The sequence below is a fragment of the Zophobas morio genome, unplaced genomic scaffold (genome assembly GCF_036711695.1).
Source record: "Zophobas morio isolate AGI-343-1 ecotype UQ-CSIRO unplaced genomic scaffold, CSIRO_AGI_Zmor_V1 ptg000026l, whole genome shotgun sequence".
Classification (NCBI taxonomy): domain Eukaryota; kingdom Metazoa; phylum Arthropoda; class Insecta; order Coleoptera; family Tenebrionidae; genus Zophobas; species Zophobas morio.
In genome coordinates, this window is record NW_026972131.1 from 16,635,570 (window position 1) to 16,663,562 (window position 27,993).

Consider the following 27,993-nt stretch of genomic DNA (forward strand, 5'->3'; position numbering starts at 1 on the left):
TAGAAGTCAAATAAACAGCCATCATGTCAAAAAAGATTCACGTGTTAATAACACCGAAAGAGCGAAAAAATTCGGTTTCAAAATTAGATCCATAAAATGGGTGCACTTGCGCGATCCCTTTCGTCACTAATAGCCCCATCGTGTAGATCCTTGAACCTGGTAGTCCTGCAATCAATACAGGATCAGATAGGTGTCTGTCTATAACCGAAGTGGACGCTTTATAAATAAAATACACACCGTCGAGCCGGCACTTTTTTCGACCGCAAATGAGCGCATGCGTCCATGCAACCCCTAATTGACGCTAATCGCGAGAATTCGCGAGGGACAGAACTTCCCGTACGGCTCTCAATAAACAAGTACGTCGTCCAGAAATGAATAAAACAACGGGGTCCGAATTTTGATTTACGAAATCTGGAGTTTGTCGAGAAGCTAGCCGGATTGAATAGGGGATGATTTCGATTCGAGGCGTCTAGATAAAGAAGAGGGTTAGAGGGGATGAAGACGTCGGCTCGAATGCGTTTTGTTCGGAAGTGAAATGATTTTTTTTAGAATGTGCCACTTCGTTTCCTTCAATCAGTGCCGACGGAAGCATGGCTGGTAATTCCGGGAAATTTCTACCACAAACATGTTTATTGTATTTTAAGTTTCTCCTCTACGAGGTACTGGAAATGCGCATTTGTACGGGATTCTGTCATTCGTTGTCAAAATGACTTACAACTTACTAGTAGGTATAGATTAAAAGATTTAATAACTTGTCAGTTTCGCATTTTAGTTGTTCGTATGAACATCTGACGAAACTTTTACCTTTAATTTTTTGATAAAAGCTCGCCATCCGATACTGCCCATAAAAAACCTCATAAAGCAGCGGTCCTAAACCACGATGACACTGAATTTATCGCCTAAGCTAACACTATCCCACGTCCCTCCAAAAACAAACACCATCGTCAACGACGAATAGATGTATAAAGCTGATTCAGTACCGCTATTTCTTTATTTAATTATGTTTTGTTTTTATTATCAAAATTGAACCCGGAATAGAATCGGTAAACCTTGTACTTTTTATCGCATGATGTTTTCTTTGCTGACAGACTAACATGATTGTCAGTTTTTATTTTGATTTTCCTTTATCAGACCCTCGGTATCAAATTGTCGCTTGGCCGTATACGATACTTTTGTTCTTTAACTAACGACAATAGTAAATGTTTAGGTCATTTCGAAAAGCCCCGTTTCACATACACTCTCTGCCATCGATCACATTTCAATTATTCACGCCTTGGAAAAACTCAACAGGTCTATTCCCAACGCATCAGCGACTTTTCTTTGTTGCTCCTCTCAACCGCCCGCGGCTATAATATATAACGCGTCTGAAACATCATCAAGATGGAAACGTGGATTTCCCTGAATATGACAGGAAAATGTTAATCAGCTTCCCCTCCCGAAACCTGAGGATTTGTTTTCTGATAAAAATTTTTCGTCGCCGATAATATCATATTTGAATTTCCTCGACACGAACAAAAAAATGTCATTAGAGATGTTTTCATGCGATAACAATGACGTAGCTTTTTTTTCAAAAACTGACCGCACAAGACGGGGTTATTATTCGACGAAATTCAGACTCTGGTTGTATTGAGGGTTATAATTAATCTCGTTTGGTCGAGTTGGTACGTTTGATCTCGGCTGATTGAAAATCTACATTTCCATTCCTGCAGACGCTTTGATAAGTTTCCGTATTAAAAGGGCTTTTGTGTGTCTTTATGGATCGGTTGTTCGAAGTGAGGTTAAGTTAATATGGGGAGAAGCATAATGTGTTCTGAGAAGGGTAATAGAGGTTTCTGTAAATTAAGGTGTAAATTGCGTAAGCCTCCCACGTGATCAGTATTTACTTCCTTCTAATAAATGAATTTGTGGGGTTGACTAATAACTAAATTTCAATGTATGCCACACCCACTGTTATTTAATTGCTAAACAGTTTTTGATGCTTTGTTCGGAAGCGGTGCTTTCTTCATTTGGTCACGTGGCTTGCAAACATATACGAATACTCTGTATAACATCTGATTTTGGTTATTAAAGCAGATTGCGAAACAATGAAACTTCACAGAACATTTTACAAATCAGAATTCATTATATGAGAGAGCCAAAGCTTATGTAGTAGTTAACATGGTGATGTTAAATAAACAATTTGCTATTTATACTCCATAAAATATTTTTTTAGCCATTACTTGTAAACACAACGAACACATTCGCCCGAAATCGCTTATCCCTTGTACAATGAGAACAAAAATTTCATAAACTGTGAGGGCGATTGCGCAGTGACAAATATGTTTTTGGAGCTTTACCCCTCACATACTTGTTGTTTTCACGATATCGTTCATTATGGTTTACCTAATGCAAGTGGTAATAACTCTCATTAGCTCCGCGCAAATTATTTAACAGCGCTAAATGTAAATAGGTTAACATTATTTTAGGTAAATAAACAAAATTTATCGCTAAAATCGGGCTCTAGCACTGTTGATGATGTGTCTAGACTGTTTGCCTGTGATAAACTTTTAAATTTTTCTAAAGCACTAGAATTGTTTAATATTTTTTGGTAATACGCAAGAAGCATTATATCTTACTTACAATAATAATGAAAAAAAAAAAAAACGAAATAGTTTTTTTGAAAAATAATAAAATAATACTTATTACATTCGTTAAAATGACGTCGGCAGAACGGTAATAACATTTCCACGTTTTCTTTTCACCCACCTGCTAGACGCTACAGGAGCCACCGGCCACGACCTTCTCGATCTCAAAATAAGCGCCGTCCTCGGCTGCGCCCCCATTTGTGGCGCCGATGTCCTCTTCCTCGACCTCTTCGTGCCCCACAGGTGGTACCCCGGATGAGGCCCTTGCTCCGAAGCCGAGCGATGTCCTTTTGCACATAATTTCCCATCTTTCTCCAGCCTGGCAGCGATTTCGCGTTGGACTTCGATTGCAGCGGATGACATTTTCCTTCCCTCAACGCTTTCTAGTGCATTTATCCTTCCCCCGGGTACTTCCCCGATCGATTCGGTGCGGTCGTAAAAGACTCTATATTCGATTATTGTAATTAACAGCCGGTGAGGGTAATCACATTTCCAATTAGCGCAACGGATTTCAGAGAGGGATGGACCGATCGATGAATTTAATAACGGGCTGTTTTTGAGGGGCGAAAAAGGCTTCGGTAATCTTTGAAAGCGAAATTTGGGGCGTCCGACTGAAGTGATAACAAATTGTAATATTACACAAATCGTCACCATTGGGACCACAAAGAATTATTTAATAAATTTACTTAAAAAATTATTGGTCATTTGGACGAATCTTTGCAGATCCCGTTTATTGATGTATGTTTGTGTATTACTTTGACCTCAGTCAGATTTCGCTCGAAAAATTATAATTAAGTAGAATTGAAAATTTGAAGGACTAGACAGGCGGAAAAAGACTGCTTGGAAGTAGAACGAAGGATGGATTTGTAGCGATTATTCGGTTTACGCTTTGATATTATTCAGTGGGTGCTTTTTAGATTTTTATAGGCCTTAATTGGCTTTTTATCCGGTGATGGCGAATGTGAGAGGTTTCGTGAATTTGCGACCATAATGTGAAAGTTAATGAGAAAACCTTGGGAGGAGTGCGACTCTGAAGCCTGGAAGTTTTCTGTTGTATTGTTGAGAATATTAAAGCTGAAATGTACGTTTCTGCTCCTTGTATTTTTGTGACGATTCAGGAATCAGGCGGGGGATTAACGTCGGAACGTTTCTGCATGTTTGACGAGTTTTATTAGAAAGAGACTTTCTGAGACGTACTGTTGCCTTGCATCCAAATTTACCACAATTTGCAACTTAAGTTCTAAATGTAGTCGCACACCTGATGCAATTTTTTTTTATCATAATTGAAAACAAAAAAGAAAGTCTTTGAAGAGAAAGAATTCAATTAAAAGAAACACAAAAAGAAACAATTTTCCTCGGGGTATTTTCTTTATTATGAAATTAGTGCTAAGCTACTTGCTCAGCTAAAACGGAGGAAATTTACATGAGGAGGTAAGACTTTCTATTACATTTATTATGCCCTCTTTTCGTGCTGTTTTATTTGGAAAATTATCTTTGCGTAAAGATAAAAATAAGGCAAATTTTTACAACTCATAGAGTTAAATTAATTAATGTAAACATAATACATTTTATAAACTTGGAGTGGAAATCTTGTATTATACATGATGTGCCACAATGCATATCAATCTGCAAAATAAAAAAAAATCTTCTGCGGAACTCGCTTGTGGAGCAACAGTTTTTCGAATACACCGTTCGAAACTTTACTTTTCTCATTTACTCAACCAATCTGCCATTATACAAACTGCTATTTTTACTTACAATACAGAATGTAGGTAACAACAACAACAATGCTCAACAGGTTCTATCCAGAATAATTACTAAGACATTTCTGAATTAAACAGAATTAAACGTAACAACGTAACCTACGCAAATTTATATTTTTAGTTGTATGACTTATAAAAACTTAAGTTTCATTTAAGTCTATTACGTGATTTACAAAAATGTCTCCCTTCACTTGCAAAATAAATAGGTACCAGAAAAATAGCGAAGACAATAATTCAAAATGAACTCTCACTGTAACAAAACGAAAACAAGCCGAAACGTGAAAGTTGAGTAATTTTAAAACTGTTAACAAATTATCTCTCCGATAAAAATTCTTCGTCGCATTTTCCTCCTATTGTTGATCATTCTCTCATTCTCTTTCAACAATTTTTTCTGCCAAAACAACGTTATTAATGGCATGCCATCCACATTTACCCCCTCCTCATATTCGCTTTATTAAACAACAACAAAAGCGGATTTCCGAAAATTCAAAGCCGGTAAAACGAATGCACGAACCGCGAGAGAAATTAATACAGTAATAATTGCATGGCAGTTCGCTTTTAAAGCCGCATTTGTTGTTAAAAGTGCAGCTAATACGCGTCGTAAATTCCTTCATTTCGCTTTTAAGACACCGTAAACGTACATACGATGCGTCTGATATCTACCTGATAAATGCACTGGAAAGTTTACACCGAAAACAACTAAAGCAAACAACAATTGCCCCAGTTTTGCCAGTCAATGTTAATGCCCCGGTGTCTTCGCCACTTTCACCACAACACCTCACATAACAGCATTTCCGCCAGCGGCGCCGAAGACTTCATAATAAATTCGCGATTCGTGTAAAGTCCGCTTCAGACTTCCGCTTAACGCGGACGCACAAGTGGACTGGCAGGTAAGCGGCGACCCGCCACGTGCTTGCGCGCTGCGCTTGCGTTGCGGACGCGTGGAGGAAACACAGGGTGATTCACCCGAATTGATTTCCCTTTTCGCGAAACGATCGAATCGGGGGAAATTTCGAGCCAACGAGAGCTTTTGCCTCTGGGTGGACGTCTCAAGGATGCCGACGACTAGGTCCGTGGCGTTTCCGTAATTCATTAACGATCTGTAAACACGGGGAACTCGTTTGTTTTGGAGGAGATTACACAACAGGTGCGCCAGAAAGCCGGAGGAGTTTCCGGCTTTGGAACCCGATCGAATTTTGAGAAACTATCTGAAATTACAGATTCTGATGTGGGACGACTCCGGAGTGCGTTTCAAATCGCGCCATTTCGTTATGTAGACGAAATAAACGTACCTATCTCAGTTGGTGGAGATTATACAATTTGTGCAACAGGAGCAGAGTTGACGATCTTTCGGAATTGTGAGTATATGGACGAGAGGGTTTGTGGATCTATATATTTTCGGTGCTCCAATTGCTGTCCCTTTGATAAAGTGGAAGCGTAGATTCGACGTGAGCTAGAAATATGGGGGAGGAAATGGGACGTGCCTTGAAGTACGTTCAATTAAGTGGCGATAGAAGGTCGGATACGTTTAAAAAATGTCTGAAATAGTGGAACTTTTATCAATGGATTTTCAAGGCAGTGACACGCGGTGCGTAATATAGTCTGCTGTAAGAATTTTAGACATTCTATTATTAACCCGAAATTCAGGGTATACATTTTTAAACATATTCTGCTTGAGTTACTTTGCTCAACTTTGTTCTCCTCGTGCAAGTTTATTTACGCGTTGTGGTGAGATTCAACAATTTTAAAAATCTTATCACGTATCTTGCAGGCTGTTTAATGTTTTTCAGCGTGCTGATATCAATTTGTTAATAGGCTAGATGTTTCTGACAGAACTATATGTGACACATTTGGAACACCTCTTTAATTTTATATTATGTCAAGGGATTAATCGAATACTAGAATATATCAAATTCGACCAGAATAATAATTATTAAATGGATGATTTTCTATGGATCTATCTATGTATTTCTCTAACAAAATTTTTTGGAGATAGCATCGTTACCGTTTATTATATCGCAGTGAGCAAAGCGCATATTAAATATTGATTAAACTGAAGTACATGACTTCATACTTGCCGTTTAATTAAGTTTAATAGGCTAATGAGCTTATTACACAAATTGCACTGTTCAATATAACGAATAAAACAACGACTTTTAATTTGTGCAATCAAAATACGAAGCAAGGACTACCAGTGATGGGCCTACTGTTTGAGATATCACTAGTAACACGTAATATGTCAGCACGAGGATGAAAAAACCGAAACCATAAACTACTTAAAGTAACTGTATACTAACATTATTTTTCGGTTGAAATTGGAATAATTTAGGTCAACTTAAAGTGTAAAAGAAAATAACATTTGTTATAAGAATTTTAGACACTATTCTGAAAGAGCGGCAGAGACGTGTACACACTGGGGCTTGTCCTTCGCCGGAGCAGGGGATTGAATGTCGTTCAGTAAAAAATTTTGATTGAAGCATTTATAACTTTTATGGTCCCTTTTACTCTTGCATTTGTCACACTTGACTAATAAACGTGACGAATTACTGGTGTTTACGAATTCTTACGGAAGTCACTCGAACTCACAGACAATTAAAAAATGTCAGTGAATATGTTTGAAAGAATATAACAGTATCTTCATTAAAAAAAAAAACTCGCCTGTAAAGGCTTAGGTACACTATCAACAAGTGTAGCCTGAGGGTTTACTGTTTGACTTTCATTATTTTTGCATTTAATGTTTTGTTTCGTTTATGTTCGAGAGTTGTCCTTTAACCATTTGTATACGTTTGGAGCTTTTTGAGTTACGCCACGGAGTTTTTTTTTTTTTTTTGCTGAATCGATTATACAAATCAATCTTCCTTTTCAAACGTCATTAATCTTTAGATATTCAAAATTCTGCAAACTTTTTAGCGAAATTGATAGTAACGATGCAGACGCATTAAATATCCCCTAAAGTTTCAATTGCACGTAAGAATTTTGGAAGGTAGTTCAACAGGTGGGTAACCCCACCCATTCCACACCGACTCAAACAAAAATATCCAATTACGTTTCATATTCCGCCGAATCACATTTTCCTCGTTCCATGACCTCAATTATCAAAGGTTATGCAACTCGCTTCGATCTTACGATTAAAGAAAAAGATTAGAATACATAAAACAAAGAAAACCGGTGCTAAGACGAATGTTCGCAAAACTTGTCTTCTTAGATGTTGCTATGTTGTGAGCAAGTTATCAAGGCAATACTCCACGTGAGAAGACTGAATATATTCGTCTCGGATTAATTACTACCACCTACCCAATTAGCAGCCCTTCAAAGAAAATCCTGATTGGAACAACGCGGATAATTAAGTGTATAAAGGCGGAATTTAATTGGGCTAGAATTTGCATATCGAACTCTTCCACGCCGCCAAAAGCAGCCTCCAGCTTTCCCCCCAAAATAAAAAACGAGATCGTTTTTCAAAGAGTGTTTATTGTTTTACGCTTAGTTCAAAGGCAACTCGCGATAACTGTGCTCGAGTTTAAACAACTCATTTGCGAAAGGCGAGCTCCTTATGTATGCCAACCACTCGAAAATAAAGGAGAAACGCGAAACGGTGTACAAACATCGAATACACAGGAATCGATCCCTTTTGTGCCCGGAGACACGACGATAAATAAAGGGGCGACCATCGAAAGGTTATCGTCTAATTATGTAAAGCAAAAGTTTGAGGACCTTGTTCTAGTGTCGATAGCGCGAACTATTCACTTTCAATGGGACAAGAAGCTGGCTGGACTAGAACAGGACGACAAAGTTCTGATTGGATTTGGGAAAGTGGGGCGGCAAATGACTCAGACACTTCTTGCATTTTTTTCAACGAGTTCGTAACGAGAATTCAAGTTCACGGAGTTGCGTTTCGAGATTAAAAAGTTACACCCTTTTTGAATTAAAATGTGATGTATGTCGCAGGAGAAGTTTTTCGGTGTTATGTTCTCGTTTGGTGTTGCGTTATACTGTTATATATGTTTGATTCCTCACGGACCTGTTGTTTAGCGACCTCTATAAATAGTTTTGGCGTAAAGGGTGACGATATCATCTAAAACAATCAACTAACCACACTTAGTATCGCTGTTTACGGTTCTATCGATTCGGCAACTTCATAATGACATTCACTTTTGTTCTCGGTTTACCTTCCCGACTTCTGGTTGATCGAATGTGGTGGCGTCATGACATTATGTGCAAATGTCTGCTCAAACGGATATTCTAATTTTTTCCTGTTCAAAAACAACATATGCTCGCATACAAACGAGGAAATCTGTTTTAATGAACATCCTATTATCTCTTCATAAAACAGATAAAGCTATTTAGCGTTCCTTTTGCACATAATCCTCTTAAGCAACTTTGGAAAGAAGTCCCCAACGCTTCGTCGAACATCTCTACGCTTCTATTAAATTTTAATCCCGCCAGATTTCACAATCTCCAACGTTTCCACACACCGCCATTCTGTCAACAAATCGCCACCATAAAATCGATCCAAGTGACATTATGTTGACATAATTTCAATTTTAATTAATAACGCATCTATGTCAATTCCAAACAAGACAATGAAGAAAAGCATTTACATAGCGAATTCCGCCTACAATTGTGTTCTAATTTAGTTAATAAATATTTAGACAAAGCGACACGCCGTGTAAGCAAACCTACCATTTTATCGTGTGTTTTCTTTTTTATTTATGGTTTTAAACTAAACGTAACGAACAAAATAATCGCCTGTAAATGTTGAAAAAGAGTTCGTTGTTTTTGAGTTTTTAAATATTTATCGGTCTCGCTTAAGATGTGTTTTTGTTTCGACTGTTGAATGAAAGTTAGAGGGAATTTGCTCAAACTCGACTGGTCATCTCGAGACCAAATTTTTCGGAACGAAAATATGTGCTAGCACGGTGAGCAGTTAGCTGTAAGAAATTGCATGCCACAAACTTGTACAAAGGAACATCCTTAACATTTTCTTTCTGTGAATTTGGTTCTACAAATTATTTCATGCTAAATCATTTACGCATAATATGAGCGCAGGGCTTTTAAAATAGTGAAATCTGTCAATGGCGCTTGGTATTATAGATAAATAATAGATATTTATTTTCAAACGTCATATAACTGACACTTATATGACGCTCTTACCGGGGTTTAAGTGTCATTTCTATGACACCGTGTTTGAGCGGCGTATAAGTACTACTTATACTCCGCCGGCGTATAAATACAACATTTATACACCGCCGGAGTATAAATATATGAGAATCATAGTGGTCGTCAAATATAGTAACCACGGTAAGTGAAATCAACGCAATTCCTTAATGAAGCAAGAAGATAGGAAATAATCATTTCAAAAGAAGATTAATCTTGCTTCTTGCTTCATTAAGGAATTGCCTTGATTTCACTTACCATGGTTACTATGGTTGACAACCACTATGATTTTCACATATTTATACTCCGGTGGAGTATAAATGTGTTATTTATACGCCGGCGGAGTATAAGCAGTACTTATGCGCCGCTCAAACACGGTGTCATAGAAATGACACTTAAACCCCGGTAAGAGAGTCATATAAGTGTCAGTTATATGACGTTTGAAAATAAAAAAAATAACTTTTTGTACGACCATTGCTTTTTCGATCATTTACAGTACAGGTTTCCATAGCAGTAAGTTCAGTTTACGGGTTGCTACGACTAACAACCAAGAGGCGAACGGTAAGTAAATTACTTACTGTTCAGCTGAACGGTAGGTAAGTAATCACGCATTCAAGATTTTTTTTGTTTTAAATTCCATGCTTGTTCGACTTCGATATTTTCGCTTTCAGAATCACTCATGATTGATATTTTAAGCAAATAAATCACTCACTAATAGTCGCGGAAAGAAAATTAACTCGAAATCAAGCCAGATCAAATCTAAATCGACAGCGGTCAAAATGGAAACTGATTTTTAAATTTGGTGTTTATATTAATCGAAACCATAGTAACAAATTTTAAATTAAAAAAAAAGACCTCGTTGATGTTTGATATAAATTCTTTCAATTTATGAATTTGATAAAAAGACGCAAATCTTTTGATGGTCGTACAAAAAATAGTATAAGCATCACGAACGTTAAGGGGGTTTACTGGTCTCGCTTCGCTCCGTCTCCAAACTTTTGTCTTCGACCAGTAAACACCCCTTACCGTTCTTAATACTTAATATACTATTAATTGGGCTTGCAAACGTTCTCCGCGCCCCCTATGTACCACTAGCTACTTTAACCAGAACTAAAAATCAATGATTCAATACTCGTTTGAATTTTTCTTCCTACCTCACTGCTGGCCATTCGGTTTCTGTCGTGGAGGCAGGTGCTGAAGTGCTTCTTGCAGGAAGACTCATGCTTAACCTAGGCATAATTTTCAACGTAATGGGGCGCCTTCTTCTTGTAGAACATTCTACAACGTAAAACAGAAACCTATAGTAGAGTTCCTGTCGGTTTGCGACTCCGCTAAACGGAACTCTGTAATTTCAGACTCGAGTAGCGTTTTCGCTTTTTTACTTACCGTTCACAGACGACAAGGAATTCCGAGGCGCTAACAGATGAGGCGTCAACAATTCGCCGGAAGAAGCGCCGGAAGTGGCTGGCACAGATATTGAATGCGTCTCTTCGCGAGTTACTTTGAATTTGATCGAAGTGCCTTTCATTTTGACGACACGGCGCGGTCTGGAACAATAAAAAGGGAAATTTTATTAATCTGGAGATGATGAGTGGCGGTTTTAATCTTGTCAAGAATCGCAAGAATTTTCTTTTTCTAACTTTATTGATATTCGGTTTGTTAATTTGAGTCGAAGGGAACTGGAGATGAGTGAAGGATGAATACTTAGAGGCGGGGAAGGGAAGAGCAGTTCCGATTCCGGTTGGAAATGCCGGGATTGGTGGGGAAAATTGGGCCTATAAAAATAGGAACAAGTTGTTATTTATAAAATTAGAGAAGATTCAAAGACTGCAGTGTGCGACTTGAAAGTTCGAATACTCAATATTTTTTTTATACTTTTTAACTTCTTAGTAAGTCATGAAACAATTTTACAATAGGTACGTTTTATTTATTTCGGACAGTACTTACGTTTATTTTTTGTTTAAATAGCATAATGATTGGTCCTTGTCGAGGACCAAACCCTATATTTTTCTCAAACGAAAGATATGCGTCATACGTTAAAACACCTATTAAATTAAATAAAGTGTATGTATCTCAATTTAAGTGGCATGGCCGTCTAGTGACGACAGTACCTAACTGAAATGAACAGGATCCGATACATTTCAGCGTTTGTTGCTTCTTTAACTCGGAAAGCACGTAGAGTCCATTTCTCAACGTTTCATAACCCTAGAGTATAAAAAAGTAGATATCCCGTTTCCATCATTCTATCGTCTGTGAAATATTGTATTATTGCATTTTAAAGTAATATCGTGCAGGTAAAATTCTATTCGAAACTTGTCCGATTATTCCCACCAATAATTTGATGACATCATCTTTAAATCCTATTTAAATTTTATACATATAAATTAATTAATTAATTAATTAAAAAATAAATAAATAAATAAATAAATAAATAAATAAATAAATAAATAAATAAATAAATAAAACATACTTATATATATGCAGGTGTATTTATTGATCTTTGACAACCAGATTTTTTGAAAAAAAAATCACAATTTTATGACAACATGTTATAATTTAATTGCTTACAGAGGACAATAAAAAAAATTAATGAGCAACTTATTTTATTGATTGTTATTACTGATTAAGTTAAAAAACGACTGACTTCATTTATCGAAATTTTGGGAATACATTATTGAACTGTTGTTATTAGTATTACAAATTGATATATATGTCCTTGCTATAAATTCGATGACATCACAAAATTTTATTTTGGAAAACGGACTAAAAAATAAAAATCAACTTTGGTAATTCTATTTGGGAAACTAGATTTGTTTGATTGCATTTCAGGGGCGAGGAAGTTGTGTTTAAATAACTGAAAATATATTTTTTTTAATTTGTCATACTGTCGTCCATGCAGAAAATATTCTTTCAACATTCTGTCATTCATTCATTCATTTTCAAGTCCGACGGTTATTTTTGACGTTCTCGGTGATATTATTAATATGTACATTTATATTAACTTTTTAATAGCGAACGCTTTTGCTGGAACATTCATCGCTGGAAAAAATGCTTGCTTACACCTGTCAAGGTTCCCTTTGTACGGTTTTTAATTAAAATCTAGAGAAATCTTGTCCTGATTGAGTTCCTTCTACAAACGGTGGCACAAATCGAGGGCGTCTTGTGTCCGAAGGAACGTAATCTACTTGTCAAAGGCCTTCTGCCGATAAATCAATTACTCCGTTAATATCGGTTTGACAGAAGGACATAACAGGTGTTTTTCCCCCAGCAGTCGGAAACGTTCGAGATTGACTTTACTTCGACAACAATGGTCCGAGCTGTGGGAATCGTTAATAAATAACAGAGAAAAGCAGAAAAGGATTTCACGAGTCAATTGATACGTCAGCGGGGGTGGTTTATACGGAATGCTTCTGTTAAGTTGCCGCCAATAAAAAATCAACATGCAACCGTTTAATTGAGTTGCTTTAGACGATATTTTATAAATAGAAAATAAACGATTCGATCTGGTCCGATTTTATGCGCGACTATGCTTCAAATAATGCTAGATAAGAAGATGGCACGTTTCTGGTTTTTTTCATCCTACGCACCTGATGGTTTCTACGGTAACCGAACATGCACGCAGCAGACGTTCGCCGATATTCCGATTTTCGAATGAATGAACTTCGTTGCATTAAAAGGAGAAATTTGAGACGCGTATGAAGATGACGATGAGGATTTGACGATTTCGATACTCCTTCTGTTTAAATTTTACGACCGGTGGAGATGGTTAGCGTTTTGAAACATTTGTCTGCGTATAAATATGGCAGAAAGGATGAGTTCAGTAATTTGACCGAACGATGAGATAAGAAGGTGAACAAAAAAAATAACGAAAAATAACATTTAGCTCTGACCTAAATAACGAGGAACACACCTACTGTAATGTATGCATTCCCCGTTTGACATACAATACCGAAAACAATATTCTTTTTCAGTTATGGACGATCCGAAAATAACAGTTTAAGAAAAAATCAATAACATACAGGAATCCGATAATCCTCACTATCATTGTGTTTAAATACCCCAATCAGTAGATAAATGAACAACAATCTTATTACCAAAATGATTCATAATTAAAATGGACAAGAAATTCTCGAAATTTCCAGACTGAATCTTCTCTTGTGTTTCCCCGAGGGCGAGAATTCCTCAAATATCTTTTTCCCTCTCGGTCGTCCGGGGGCGGCGTTCTTATTATTCCAATCAATTTATGTGTTCTTTGACCAAGAAATAGAAACCTCATCTTTGTCAACATTTGTTTGAATTTTGACTTATGGGTTGACCAACACGAAAAGTGAATTACTTTCGTGAACGAATTGAGGACGGACGTCTCTTGAAATATTCATTTTCTCGATCAGACCCAATTATTATATCTCGAGCGGGATTCTTGTCGATGCAAATTGACTTTATTAAATAAGTTCGGAATTCGTGGCAACTAGTGGGGATTTTAGTTCGAGAGTATCGAATATCGTGGGCGGAATTTCGTCAATGTTCCCTTCATTAATTCATTTTTATGGGTGGGGGGAGAAAGAGGCTTGATGGAGGAGAGAGAAGGGATTTTGGAGGGCTTGATGAGAGACAGAGGACGCACAACAAAGACTCTCATTTATTATCATTTTACAGTTCAATTATTATTTATCGAATATATATTATTTTTTTCGATATAACTTGGACAAAATTATAACCTTGAATAATCTCACTTCATGCATAATATTTCGACAAGTTCTTTGCTGCAGTTTGATAATCCATCTCTTATGTTTAACTTACGAGACGGATTGTTTTAAAAAATTAGTTTAGGTTATCGGATTTGATAGTTTTTTTCAGAGACTTCATAATAAGCTCTTTTCATTTTTTGTTTACTTTGATTTTTTGTGCTGTTAGTTATGACTAAAATTTATCAAATTTTTGATATAGTATTAACGAAGTGTTGTCAAAGTACATAGTTATAAAAAAGTGTTTATGCAAATGTATTACACATTAATTTTAAATCAACGTTTGTTATGATGTACTTTATTATGCGGAATGTTTAACAATTTTTTACAGTAAAGGAATGTACATGTAGGTATTTGTTTTTTCTTAGAAATATTTAACTTTTGACTTCAAAATTTTACGATTTAATTCAATTCCGGAAACGAAGGCTCGCATCGAGACCTTTAACGGCATTTTTTTACAGACAATAAAATCAAATAAAATTTATTTATTCATTCATTCGATCCTAAGGTTGATGACTTTCTTGCACAAATGATGAAATAAGTACTCACCTTATGCGCTGTTGTATTGCAGTGAAAAGCTGAGTGAAAAATTCCCTACTTTTTTACAGCATCCACAAAATATTGTGATTTTTTGCGAACTTTCAAACAAACCTAATATTTTCAAAAATTATTTTTAAATTGATCAGCCACACATCAAACTAATACATAATTATTTGATTTAGACCGTTCTTACGATAAAAATTCCTTTATTGTTAATTTGAAGAATTTTTCAAGTAATAATAAAACGTCAACATTTTGTAAAATCCACCAAAGCTGGAAAATTTTGCTGTCTACAGTACAATCCGGCAGCCTATCAAAAATCGATTCAATAGCGCGAATCGAAATTTAAAAATAGCCGTGATTTATTCGATCGCATCCTCGCATCTCTTTCAAGTGCAGAAGCTTTTAACTTTATTGTGTTTACAAAGTACACAGGCTAATTAATTTGTCGTAAGAGCAACGGCCCTCTGATGCATATTCTATAACATCATGTCATAATTACAAACACGTCAAGCGATACCTTGAAACATCAAGAGACGAAAAAAATCTAAGACCAAATCGATCCCACACCATCAAAAATGCATCGAATCTCTGCCTGTCAATCAGACGCTACGCGTCCATGTATTATTAATGCGATTTCTGTATAAGTAAGAAGAAAAATAAAAGGTCTCTTGTTCTTAGTTAATCTCTTAAGATTTTGTGCGTCACGACACGTGACGGATGACGCGATTTTCACCGAATTGTTGATTTTTTGAATTGATCGGCAAGTTGGACGTTTCGTCGATTCGACACTGTTAATCTTCGACTGCGAAGAAAACAATGGATGCTAGGCCGCTTCGACAACAACAGGATTAGTTTGTTTGCTTGTAGTTTCGCTTATCTTGTAAAAGTTACAAACCTGGCAGAAATATTTTCTAAGTTTGCTAAATCGCGTAACAAATATCTACCTCCCGTAACACCAATTCGAATGTCGCAGCACTTAGCACACTTCACAAAGTAGATACACCAACGGCACCGAATTATTCAAGAATTAACACTAATGTCATAATTACTTATTACACGGAATAACGATAATTTCCGAATATAAACTAATTGCGTTTTTTATTCGAAACGTTCGTGCATGTTCGCGAACTGACAAAGCGAATTTAACTCGACCACATGCTTTCCCGACTTGTTTTCCGCGATGGACGTTTAGCGCTTGCGTTGCGAGTTGATAAATGAATGTTTTCGAAAAAACAACAAATTGCGAGAGGAAATTCTAAATATCGCCCTTATTTATTATTAAGACGCGAAAAGATAAAAATCAGGTCTAATTTGGGTAAAGACAGTCGATCGAAAAAGTTTTCTTTTATGGACTGGTTTTGAACATCAAAACATCTGATAGAAAATCAATTTACCGTAGTATATGGAAACAGAGTATTTCTGGATTTCATTTTGTAAAACGGCTAAAAATGTAAAAGAGCATTAGACGAAAGATTGACCGAATGATAAAGCATTACTACTTTATTATCGCAGATGGAGTTCGCGTACCTCGCAATACACAAATTTGTTATAGTCCTGCCAGTAATCATTCCTCAAACGATATTATGCAAATACGCAAACTAAAAACATTCCCAAAGTGTTAAAATATGTATCTTGTTCCTCAGATAAAGATGATTAAAAACAGCGCTCTTTTCGCAAGACAGTCATTCGTTCTGGTCTTTATTTATCTTTTTTAATCATTCACGAGTTGACTTAATCATCTTTTCCTTCTCCATTACCCATTTCTGCAATTTTTAAGATCATGTCTTGCTTGATTTCATCATTAAAATCAGGTTACGACAAGCGAACTTCCTCTGACATCTGTCTAGCATATTCCCTTCTCATGTCCCTTATGAAATACATACTTCCAATGGGATATAATCGATACCTCTCGGGGAATTAACAGTTGGCAATAAAATCCCTCCAATAAGTTAAAAATTTAGATCTGCGACAGCAAAGGTTTTTTAAAGTAGAAAACATTAAGACTATATCGCCGTATCATTTTCACCTTTAAGTCGTTTGGAAATGGACAGTCGAAAAGATCTTAGAGTTAGAGAAATATGACGTTAAGTGTCAATATTTGTTATGAGTGCGTGTGCTGTTATCTGCTAGTAAAATTTATATCTTCGTTTTCAATTAAACAATGATTATAGCAATCTTTATGTACCTACAAGTGAAAGTTTTTTTTTTTTTCATAATTAAGTTTTGAAAACGGTACGTGAAGAATTATATGAAACTAGATAAAGTAAAATCAATAGGTTATTAATTGGAATCGCTGTAGATACAGCTGTTAAATTTAAATCGTATGGATAAGTAATCAAATGATCTTGATTGTGATTCGCTCATAGTGTGTGCCGTAACCTTGAAATATCAAAAATATGACATAGTAATTTTTTTAAATGACACTGAGGGCAGCGACCGGTTTTTTGAGAGCTGTTTTGACCGTAATAACTAATAACGTCGTCTAATTATTATTACATACTGATTTTGTCAAGCCAAATTTTTTTTTCTTTATTTGTCTTTTCGCTTTTTAATTTTGGTATCGTGTAATCGGTCTTGACAAAATCGGAATATTAATTAGACGACGTTGTTATGTTCAGTAGATTTCTAGAACACTTTCAGTTGAAATATCAGTGATGTATATATGTATATATGTTACAGCTAATATCCGAAATACGTTATTATGCATAATAACGGAAACGTTTAGGTAATATTGATAATAACTAACAGAGGAACAGGAATTATGCATAATACCTGAAACGTTAGTCATTAAGCATATTGCCTAACATGTCCAGCTGATTTTACAAAAAATGAGACAAAATGAGCAAATACGGTTCTCATAGATCAATGAAAAGCAATGGGAATATGACGTTTATGTTACTGTAATTTGTCCCGTTTTTTTTTTTTTTTAATCAAGTGTACATGTGATATGTAGGGGAAAGCGAGGCAGGGTGGGTAGCTTTTTTGAAAATATTATGCATAATTCCTGTTCCTCTGTTAGTTATTATCAATATTACCTAAACGCTTCCGTTATTATGCAAAATTTCAGTTATTACGCATAATTCCTAAAATGTCTAGTTATTATGCATAATAACCAGGGCCGGCTCTAAAGGACCAGGCGCTCCGATGCAACTTACTTTCAACGCCCTCTAAAAAATGTTTGTAAAAAAAGAAAACTAGAGCTTATTTGAAATCAGAAGTACATCGAGTGGGAGGGATAAATGCGCGAAGCGCGAAAATGAGCGAAGAGTATGGACGAGTCAGTGGCGGACCATTAGTGTTATTATTGGGGTTTGCACGTTGCTCGCGTTAGTATAAGAACCTACAAAACAGGTCCGAAGAGTCAAGGAAGTTCGTTCTCGACGCCTCTGATTCTGTGAAAGTAGTGCTCATGCGCACTGAATATTGTTTCAAATACTGGTATCTGCGCTCTTTTATTGCTGTGTACTTCTGCTTTCAAATAAGCTCTAATAAAATTTTGTCATCAGATATTTTTGTAGAGAGATATTTTTAATTAACAAACACACAAAATTATGATGAATCAATGTTAATATATAAAGGTGTTTGTCCTGACTGATTCATCAACGTATAGCCTGAAGCTACAAACATGAAATTTGGACAGTAGGCTCCTTTTGTGCCATAAGCACCCACTGAGAAAGGATTTTTGGAAATTCCGCGCCTACGGGAACAAAGTAGGGGATGAAGATTCGTGTAGGAATCCCGAGAGTTTTTAAGTTAGACAGGATTACTGGGGAGGGGGAAGTTAACGGGACGAAAAATGATCTGTCCTAATTGCGAAATCCACGCAAGCGGAGCTGCGGTCAACAACTCTTCTTGTATAAGTATAAAAATATTTACATTAGAAAAATTTTTCAATTTTTAATATTGTAAAATTGATACGATTTCAAAGTTATTTTTAATTTAGACTTACCTCAATGTGATGACAAAGAGCCACGGGATGATACACAGAACCAAATTCGATTACGAATCGGACAGTGAAAAATATAACAAAACTGTTGAACAACCACCACAACCAGACGACGAGACTTGGAAAATAAATTTTTTAAGTGTGTACCGGCAAGGAGATTTATGGTAAAAACAAATGTGACAAATGTTAGGAAAAACATCTGGTTAATGCAATCATAAATCTGGTATTTTTGTCGGTATTGATCTAAAGGTCCAATTACCCAAGCCAAAGGTGCACTCTTTTTCAATTATTACAGTCAGAAAGTGCCAACTGACTTCTTAATGACCTGTTTTGGTGAACCAGTCCCCATAGTGGAATGTTAAAATGTAGCTTTTTCTGAAAAGTTTTCGATGGACACCTTGGTCTGTTCCTGTTATCATATTTTAAGTTAATACAAAAGCATAGGCGGCGCCCGCCGCCTCTTGTCACGGGCGCCCCGATGCGGTGCATCTTTCGCTTACCGTGTTAAGCCGGCCCTGATAATAACGGATTTCGGATATTAGCTGTAACATATATACGCACAAATATCTTCATATTTGTTAATGTATCTACTGGCGTAAAGATGGCGGGTGATTTCGTAAAGATTCACAAAGGAAACTAATTTGGTAGTTCTTCTGAATATCTATATATTTTATATTATATTATTAAGAAGCATTTTCCAGCAGGAAATGTGAACGTATATATTGTTATCACAGTCTAGTTTTCGCTTTTGTTTAACAAAATTTAAGTGTGTATCTTGATTTTTACTTACCTTTTTCCTCGACGAGACGTTTCACGGCTTTGTAAAATGTCAATCAAGAAAATTTTGTATATTCATTTCCTTCACAAAATGAACGAATTATTTCAAAATTTTGTTGAGTAAATCTCATTTGATTTGTGCAGATCGGCATCCTTCTTTTAAGAGTCCCCATTTATTTTTTATTTTATGTTCACAAAAATTCAAATATCCGGGCATGTAGTTTCAACCGACTTTTTTTAATAAGGGCCATGCAGAAATGAAAACAATTTTTTAACACTGTTGAAGAAAAACACAGCGTAAATATCATCATTTTATTAACCTCTATCTCATAACATTTTAACAATAAAACTAATCTCTAAATTTTACGTGATGTTCAATCTCAAACGTGTTTACATGGTTTTATAATTGCTTTAAAGAAGTCGTTTGTTAACTTGTTGATCGCAACATCACGAATGCATTTCTTTTGTACCTGGTCTGACACACAGTCCTTTATATTCGTTAGTTTCCTAAAAATGCATACATATATAAATTACCCCAATGTATCGAACACAGGCTAACCAACAGACGACATCTTTTCTCAAACTATTAATTTCAGGTACCTCAAAACATTTCGCTACCTCTTTTTTGGTATTATTCTGCTTAAAATTTTGGAAGCAATTCATAAGTTCAGCTCTGGTGGAAATATGTACTGCAACAACAATGAGTTATCTCCCTCTGAGTCTTATATGTTCACTTACGCAAAATGTCTTTGTTGTCGTAAAGAAAGTCGATTAGATTTTGAATGATATCTAAGTAGAATTTTGGCCAGTACTTTTCATTCTCCGGCAAACATGCTTGCGTTTTCTCAATTAGGTTCCAAACGCATCTGTTCACGTTTGCTTTGAAGTCGATCGCTGGCGTGACAAAAATAGGTTCGTCTCTTGTTTTGTTTCGGATACAGTGTGTTGCGCTCTCAAGATTTAACTATAAAAAGAGAATTTAATTACACGCCAGAAAAAAAATTAACCAAGTATTTACAGTGAAAGCTTCATATCCTCCATCGGGAACGTTTTCGGAACATTTTGTTTTGAAGGCCTTAAGAAAATTCGTTTTAAGAGCAGGAGTTGAGTCGTAGAAACTGTTAATTAGAGCTGCATTTCTTTTAACTATGTTGTCTACAAAGTATAACAGAAACATTGAATGCCGTAAACACAGGCACACTGTGGTTGATATTATTGAATAAAAACGGAGTTTTAGTTGGCTGCAATTTTTCAGCTTCAATTGTCAGTTCTGTTACGTGAATTTATTTACGCCGTAAGTGTTCTAAGTGGATACATGGATATTATCAGCGTTATCAGTTCTAACTTCCGAACATGGCGAGAGTATAATATGATATTCACATTTCGAAACTGGCAACCAAGCCTTTAAAATCACATCCGACTCGATATATATATATATGTTTTCGAGTTCGCCAAGACGAAATCTAGAACTTACGGTAGATACCCACACTCCGCTTTTTCTTGGGACATGCGGATCGCTTCACGAATTTAAAAAGTGCATCCACGATGTTCGCCGGAGTACTTTCTTGACATTTTTCCAATTCTTCGACTACACAGTTCTGAAGCTTACCTAAATCACTACTCACAAGTATGGAATTGCTAAACATCCGATCGGGCATTAACTTACTCGCATTTTTTCTTATCCATCACGAAAGTAGGCAAGGAGTTTGTATTAATAGTAGTCGGTTCTACCTTGAACGTTGAATTGACACAGCTTTTTATTCCTTCTATATGGCTCTGGATACATTCGACACCCCCTTCGGCTATAAACACTGAAAACTGACTTTTAAGTTTTTTTGTTCATACGAGTGTAATTGACTAACGAGCAATCCTGTCTCCGTCTCTATAACAAACAAAGTCTCCTAGTTGTTTAAGAACGTTTAAAGTGGTATTTAAAGCTTTGTTCTCGTCGGAATTGAGGCAAGGTCGAAGCTTGTCGGTAAAATCTTGCACGCACGAGGCCAATTTTGGTCGTTTGTTGCAATATTTGCCGAAAACTTCGTCCATGGAGCCGGTTTTTTTGGCCTCTTCGACTTCTTCCCTTACGGCCGTTACGTTGGCAAATTGAGTGATGCACGTCCGAAGGGATTCTTTAGACGCCTACAACACATCAGACGACATACAAAAGTGTTTGTTAGCTTCCAATTATGTACTTTAAGTTTATCGTACGTTCCTAGGCCTCCCGTTTTGTCGCATCGCTCTTTGATGGCAGCAAAATCGTCCAGGTCGACGCTCGGAATCTCGAGATTTTCTAAATCAAGAAGTTCTCCGGAGACGACGAGGTCTGTCAGTTTGACGTGTTATTAGTGGTTTGTAATTTTCGTTCGGGAAACTTACGAGAGATCGAAAGAAATGCAACGAAGGCTAACGTCTTCATGGTGATCGCTACCGTTTCGGCACTGGCTCGAGTTGCACTGACTGACTTGGTATAAAGTTAAAGATGATGCCTCGTAAACTTTGACTCGGTTAATCAAAAGGTTACGAACTCTCGACTCGTAAATAACAAAAAGGGAACTATGGGAGGCGTGTTGATTAAATAAAACTAGCAAGATTAAATCACATTTTCCTTTTACTTCATTAATCTACGGTAATTTTATAACATTGCCTATCAACAATTTCTAGAAATAAAATGTTTTTTAGTACATTAAGTAGATAACATTTTAATAATACGTTATCATGGCTATTATTATAAAACTATATACATCACTAACTTTCTCGCTGTCGGCAGCATATATATTTTGACGCTTACCACAATACTCTAAAGAGACAAAAACATTTATCATAAAAATAGCTTCAATAAGTAACATTGCATGTGGTATATTAGGTTAAGTTTAATTGAGTATTCCATAATTGAAACCCCGGTCTAAGCGAAGGGTTATATATATATACATCACTGATATTCTATGAATGAGGCCATCTGATTTTTTTTAACATTTTTTTCTCAAGCAATAACAGTCAACCTACGTTATGTAAACAACAAATACGTATATAGGCCAAAATTTATTATCAAAATGGCCCGGGAACATTTATGGTATAACTCACAAATATTTGCTCACGGTTATGAAAAATTTGAAAATTTTCAAAAGTCGGAGACCAAAATATAAGATCGTCTCCTAAAAATCTATTTTCGAAAAAGTTAATTCTAGCGAAAGTCGCATTCGACGAAAGTATTGTTGACAGTGTTCGCAGGTCGTTGACTTTTTGAGAATTGCTTCAGTCAGAAACACCACTGAAAACAACATTAATATATCTCTATTCTACAATACACATAATTAAATGCACTAACATCTAATACAACGATACGACATTAAGAGAATATTGTGCTTAAGTACTTATGAAGGTGATCAGTAACATCAATTTTTATGTGGATTGAGTTGAAAACTGCACCGTAATCAACAATCCGTTTTTGTTTCTTTTTCTGCTTCAACATCTACGTATATTAGTACAAATATAATACAACATAGTAGTACTCTTGCATGAGTATATATAGAAAGTGTACCGTAATAGACAAATCAGCTTTGGTTTCTGACTTTTGTAGGGGATGGCGGAACGTGAAGGTGTCAACACCAGACAATGACTAAGGGCTCAAGAAAGTCTATTGCTAATGCCGACATTGTTATCGTTCCGTTATACCCTGATTTAACCCGGTATACAGAATGGATCGATTTGACAGATTGTGAGATCAACTGAGTATGTAACAAAACCTCGAACACTGACGGGAGATAATGTGTTTATTAGATGCAGGTTAGAACTGTGTTCGCGATGTTTTACTGTAACAGTTTTTGACGAGCCTTCCATCAGAATTAACTTTCTCGGTTTAGAGGTTTCTAGTTACCTTCTCTTACTGTAAATATTTTGATTGATGCAACGTTTCGTCGGAAGGCTAGTTTATAGTTTCAGTAAAGAAAGTCATTTAGAGTTCGTTTTTGTAGCAATTAGTCTTCTAGATTAGACAGGTATTATTTTATGCAATGAAAGTTTTACATTTGCTCCATCTTTCGCTATTTCAAATTTTTTTTTTTTTCTTGGGAAAGGTTTAATTTTACGAAGAGAGTCATTTATATTGTATCGCAATTATTTAAGCAAACAAATAAAGTGAATTGTGAGCAAACGTCACGTATAATTTCTTGATAGAGGCTGCACATTTTCCAATCGAAGACATTAAAGGTAGCCTAGAGTAGCATAAGTCTTGACGAAGGGCGTGTCCACTTTACACGTTTCCCTGCGGATCAGACATATTATTTTTATTTTAATATAAACAGGTTTCAAGTGCCTACCCCCTATTCTATTCAAGGTGGATTTAAAGTGCGTTGTGCTGATGCAGTGATAGAACAGGTCTTGGCTTGAACGGGGTTGCTGGAAAGGCGATTCTCGTGGATATTATAAGGAAAACACTCTGGATACCAGACAGGATAAACAAACAGTCATCTCCTACGAACTAGCTTTAACGCCGCCATCGTTTTTTCGTGGGAGTTTATCGCGTATACAGAAATAAGTAAATAGAAGAACATGTTTCTTATGTATTTTGGAAGAGCCCGATTACGAGAAGATCGTCGATACGTTAATCAAAATTATTAAGGTATCGATCGATTTTTGAAATTTAATCACTTACTGAATACATCGAAACGAAGAAACAATAAAAGAAAAGCATAAAAAGGTGGGTGCTATAATAACAGATCTCGCCGACTCGACGGCGTCAATTTTGTGTAGTAAAGGGTCCTTGCGCGAATTTTCAAATGATGGCTAACTAACGTCTCGGGTGTTTGCCTTACTCTTCACGAAAACCGCGTCTTTGGGTGAGACCTCTACAACTTACTCGTCTTCCCAAGGACAGACATCGTTACTCTTGGCTTCCGTGTCGACCTCGACTTCCGTGATGGGCTCAGAAGGAGGAAGTTCGCTGGCCGGAGATTCGCTGTCTGGTTCAGCTAGTGGCGCCAGCGGTTCTTGTTGGCTGCAAGTCGCTTCAGCTTCCTCTTCTACCTTACTGTCGACCGGCAAATCATCAGCCACCGAACTGACACTGATAATAGGGGCATTCGCTCCTGTCACTGAACAAGCCTTAGCTAGACCGTGGTTCTTAACAACAGTTTTACTAGTACTAGTGCATTCCTCTGCTTTATTGTCTGTGTCACTAGGAATTACGAACACCGATGACGACGTGCTTGTAGCGGCGGAACTATTGTCTTCGAAAGAAGACACCTTCCGCTTGGAGGAGTCTCCGGTGGTTGTCGAATGAGTAATTGGCACGGAAACGGACGCTCTCCGAGGGGGGTCCATGGTGGAGGTGGATAGCTTTCTGCTGCCGTCGACGGTGTGCTGCTGTGTCAAAGTACAAACCCTCTGGACCCTCTCGGAGACCTCCGCCACGGCCACGCTTATATCGGAAGAGGAACTTCCGGAATCGAGCTGAGCGGAGTTCTTGCGAGAACGTGGTTCATTACCGCTCTCCCAAGGACACACTTCTTCTGACGTGGATGCTCCGGCCACGATGGCGATACTGGGTTTCTTCACTCTGATTGAAAAGTACAGTTAGAAAAGTGCGTCGAACTGTCAGAAGGAGCGAGAAATGTACAAATCGAGGTCGGTTCTCGCGTGAATACCACCAATCGCCTCAAGAATATACTGGTGCAACACTTAAATCTTAATGGTGAGGGGACGATCGGGACAACACTGACGGGGGCGGATCAAATCGGGTAGTTCCGAATGTTGCGTTACAACTTAATAAAAAAGAGAGCGGATATGTAAATAGTTACTTGAGATTAAAGACTTTCGGTTAAGCAACCACGAGCGAGGAACATAAAACGGGTGCAAATCTGGGCTTCTGGCCGACAGACGGCCGAGCGCCGTCGTTCTACGATACATTCAGAAAAATCCCGATTTGATCTACCTTTCTGGTTCAACATGCAACATCGAACTGGACGCACTCAACAAACTCGTTCTTTTACCCTAGAAGAGTACCGTTACCATTTCAGATGCAACTAATTATCTCCTTCTTTCTCATTAGAAACTATCCATAGGAAACGAGCGGAAGTGACAGTCAGACTGAAACGTGCCTTGGAAATTTTTGCGTACAAACGTTGGCACATTTGAGACGGACTAAGCCCTTCGGCCCGCTCGAAACTGAGAAGAGTAATTTGTGAAGGATGTAAAGAGAAGAGTTGTAAGGCCCAGACAAGTGTAATAGTTGATAGAGTTGCTCTGTTCGGAAGCTATAGGCAGCAAGTTTGGGAAGCCACATTGATCGACACCGATGTTACATCAACACAGCAAAATCCAATGATAACAACCATAAGTTAATAGAATACTGTTTTTAGCATACGACGAGCGGACTTACGGACTGGTAACCGGTGCTGCTATTGGACTGGTTTTCGGAAGGCACGCCAAATCGCCCCTGCAAGTGAAGCATGAGGTCCACTAACTACATCTAAATTAACATTGCAGCACTACTAGGCCCACCCATGAGACGTACATATTCGAAATTTGCCGACTGGGCCGAGATCTGAGATTTGTCATCTTCATCGAACGCGGTCGTTCATAAAATGTCAGGTATATAGGTACTTTATCAAAAAAGAGAAAAAAAAGAAAACGTGCACCATCTTATTCTTAGTGATTCAATTAAACATTGCAGTAAAAATACTCGAATTGCAATCGAATACGTTTCTTCCTACAGACGCGACAAAGAAAAATAATTAAAAAACAAACGATCGGCCTGAAGTCTTCCTCGGCAAATCCCCAACGTGTCTCAAAAACGAGCCGTTGCTCGTCCCGGATGTGGGTTCGCCAGAGCGGCTTCGACATAGTGTGCCCTAACAGTAACACATGTGGGTACACTGAGCGCCATGAAAGCCATGCGCCGTGCAGCCTTGGGCACTGATCACTGATCACCGCTGAGATGATAATTTTGTTAGTTCAGAGTGTCTTGGTTACCTGTACGGAATGTCGCTCAGGTTGCTCTGCGAATGCGAATGCGGCACCTTCGAGTCTTTCACACCAGAAACTGCTAGCTCGTGCGCCGAGCCGGACAGGCTTCGGTCGCTGCCTCTGCGTTTGGATAATGCGCCGCACGTGACTGTGGCTCCCTGCGAAGGCTGTTGCTGGAGCAGCTGCTGGTTAGGTGCACTGCTCGTTGACGTTTTCTTTTTCGTTTGGCCGAACCCGAAGAAGCTGCAAAACAAACTTTCGGATAGATGCATGGCGTTTTGTATACTGGATTCGTACACGGATGGCTCGGGGTTTATTTGGACTGATTTATAAATATCGGTAGGTTGTTTATTTGGTCTGATTTCAGTGGAAATGGTTTTCGGGAAAACGAACGCAGCAAACACGATGATTATTTTGAGTCGCAGGAAATGGATGTTCATAAATTAGTTTTTAGGAGCTGGAATATAAAAGACGTCACGATTAAACTTTCGCACGGAAGTCCCGCGGACGCGTTGAAAGGGGTGAGGTTTTATATGATGATGATGGGTTTTATTAGAAAGGGGCTAATTGCACCACAAATTTCCAAGAAGGGCGCAATCCTACGTTGAGCGCGAACATTACGGACTATTCGTTTCGGAACAATAAACAGATCGGTCATTGATAAGAACGTGCTACTTTTGTTTACGGCACATTAAAACCGCGTTCTGATTCCAAGCGTATTATTCGCGCTCGATTTCTCTTAAAATCTCACCGTTTTTTCTGCGAAGGTTGTATTCCAGTCGCCAGAAGATTTTTATAATACTCCGACCTAATAAACCTAGGATAACAATCTTTTTTCAGCAACAAAGTATATACATGTTCTTGTGCGGCGTCAAAAGTGAACCTGCTGGGTGCTTTCATCTCTTGATGGACCTTCTCCATTGTCTTTCCGTCAATATTTATTTCACAAGGAGCACCGGGGGCCAAAAATTCTCTGCAAAATGCTAATCATCCAAAAGCCGACACGAGCACAACACAACTTACTCAAAAATTTCGTTAACCTTCCTTTGGATTTGTGACTGAGCTGAACGTCTCAAGTCATTTACCGCCATCCAGAACCTGATGTTCTCGTGACTGTATTCTTTGCGGAGGTAGTTGGTGAACTCTTGCAAACCTGTCGGATCTGAAACTAGTTCCTCCATAGATAAGGCCCAGCGTCTGACACGCTTTTCTGTAGGAATTTCAACACTAAAAGGGAAAGAGGGCGTAGATTAGATCAGAAAGTTGTTGGGAAATTATCATACGTTTTTGAAAGTAAATGCAGGATGCTAAATTAAATAAGCGGGAGATGGGGCGAACGGCTCGAACTTGAAGACTAATTCGATATTAAAGAAGTAAGTACTGAGAAAATTGATTTACGACAACGTCAAGAATCGAATTAAAAACCGAATGACTAAGAACAGAACGGAAGTAGAAGTGTCGGTATCCAGAAGGAAACC

At 37.4% G+C, this 27,993-nt stretch overlaps 4 protein-coding genes across 10 annotated transcripts in view; 1 reads left to right on the plus strand and 3 right to left on the minus strand.

The window, feature by feature from the left end:
* The window catches only part of LOC135136717 (3',5'-cyclic-AMP phosphodiesterase, isoforms N/G), a 126,627-nt gene extending 110,685 nt beyond the window's left edge, over positions 1-15,942 (minus strand). The window contains exons 1-3 of one of the 2 annotated variants that reach the window (XM_064066148.1): positions 15,725-15,942; positions 10,928-11,088; positions 10,696-10,819 (exon numbers count right to left, since the gene is read on the minus strand). In XM_064066148.1, the coding sequence (XP_063922218.1) occupies positions 10,696-10,819; positions 10,928-11,069 (266 nt within the window). In that variant the 5' untranslated portion in view covers positions 11,070-11,088; positions 15,725-15,942. Of the gene's footprint in view, positions 1-2,745; positions 3,070-5,050; positions 5,227-10,695; positions 10,820-10,927; positions 11,089-15,724 lie in introns of those variants that run through there. The other variant, XM_064066149.1, reaches the window with a different exon arrangement.
* LOC135136720 (5-hydroxytryptamine receptor-like) overlaps positions 1-27,993 on the plus strand; it is a 278,029-nt gene that overhangs the window by 46,743 nt on the left and 203,293 nt on the right. The window contains exon 1 of one of the 2 annotated variants that reach the window (XM_064066164.1): positions 9,150-9,303. The exons of the other annotated variant lie outside the window; for it this stretch is intronic. The gene's annotated coding sequence lies outside the window, so the exon portion shown is untranslated. Of the gene's footprint in view, positions 1-9,149; positions 9,304-27,993 lie in introns of those variants that run through there. 2 annotated transcript variants of the gene reach the window in all.
* LOC135136731 (uncharacterized) lies at positions 19,851-22,065 on the minus strand. Its single transcript, XM_064066177.1, has 9 exons — positions 21,929-22,065; positions 21,745-21,875; positions 21,415-21,691; positions 21,219-21,363; positions 21,027-21,169; positions 20,571-20,707; positions 20,291-20,516; positions 20,112-20,241; positions 19,851-20,059 (listed from the first exon to the last, which is right to left on the minus strand). Exons 1-9 carry the CDS (start codon positions 21,966-21,968, stop codon positions 19,933-19,935), a joined length of 1,356 nt encoding a protein of 451 aa, XP_063922247.1. The 5' UTR covers positions 21,969-22,065; the 3' UTR covers positions 19,851-19,932.
* The window catches only part of LOC135136730 (uncharacterized protein), a 39,623-nt gene continuing 33,772 nt past the window's right edge, over positions 22,143-27,993 (minus strand). For 3 of the 5 annotated variants that reach the window (XM_064066172.1, XM_064066174.1, XM_064066173.1), the window contains exons 9-15: positions 27,539-27,742; positions 27,267-27,488; positions 26,522-26,758; positions 25,929-25,985; positions 24,408-25,106; positions 23,869-23,947; positions 22,143-23,813 (exon numbers count right to left, since the gene is read on the minus strand). In XM_064066172.1, the coding sequence (XP_063922242.1) occupies positions 23,881-23,947; positions 24,408-25,106; positions 25,929-25,985; positions 26,522-26,758; positions 27,267-27,488; positions 27,539-27,742 (1,486 nt within the window). In that variant the 3' untranslated portion in view covers positions 22,143-23,813; positions 23,869-23,880. The remainder of the gene's footprint in view (positions 23,814-23,868; positions 23,948-24,407; positions 25,107-25,928; positions 25,986-26,521; positions 26,759-27,266; positions 27,489-27,538; positions 27,743-27,993) is intronic. The other 2 variants (XM_064066175.1, XM_064066176.1) reach the window with 2 other exon arrangements.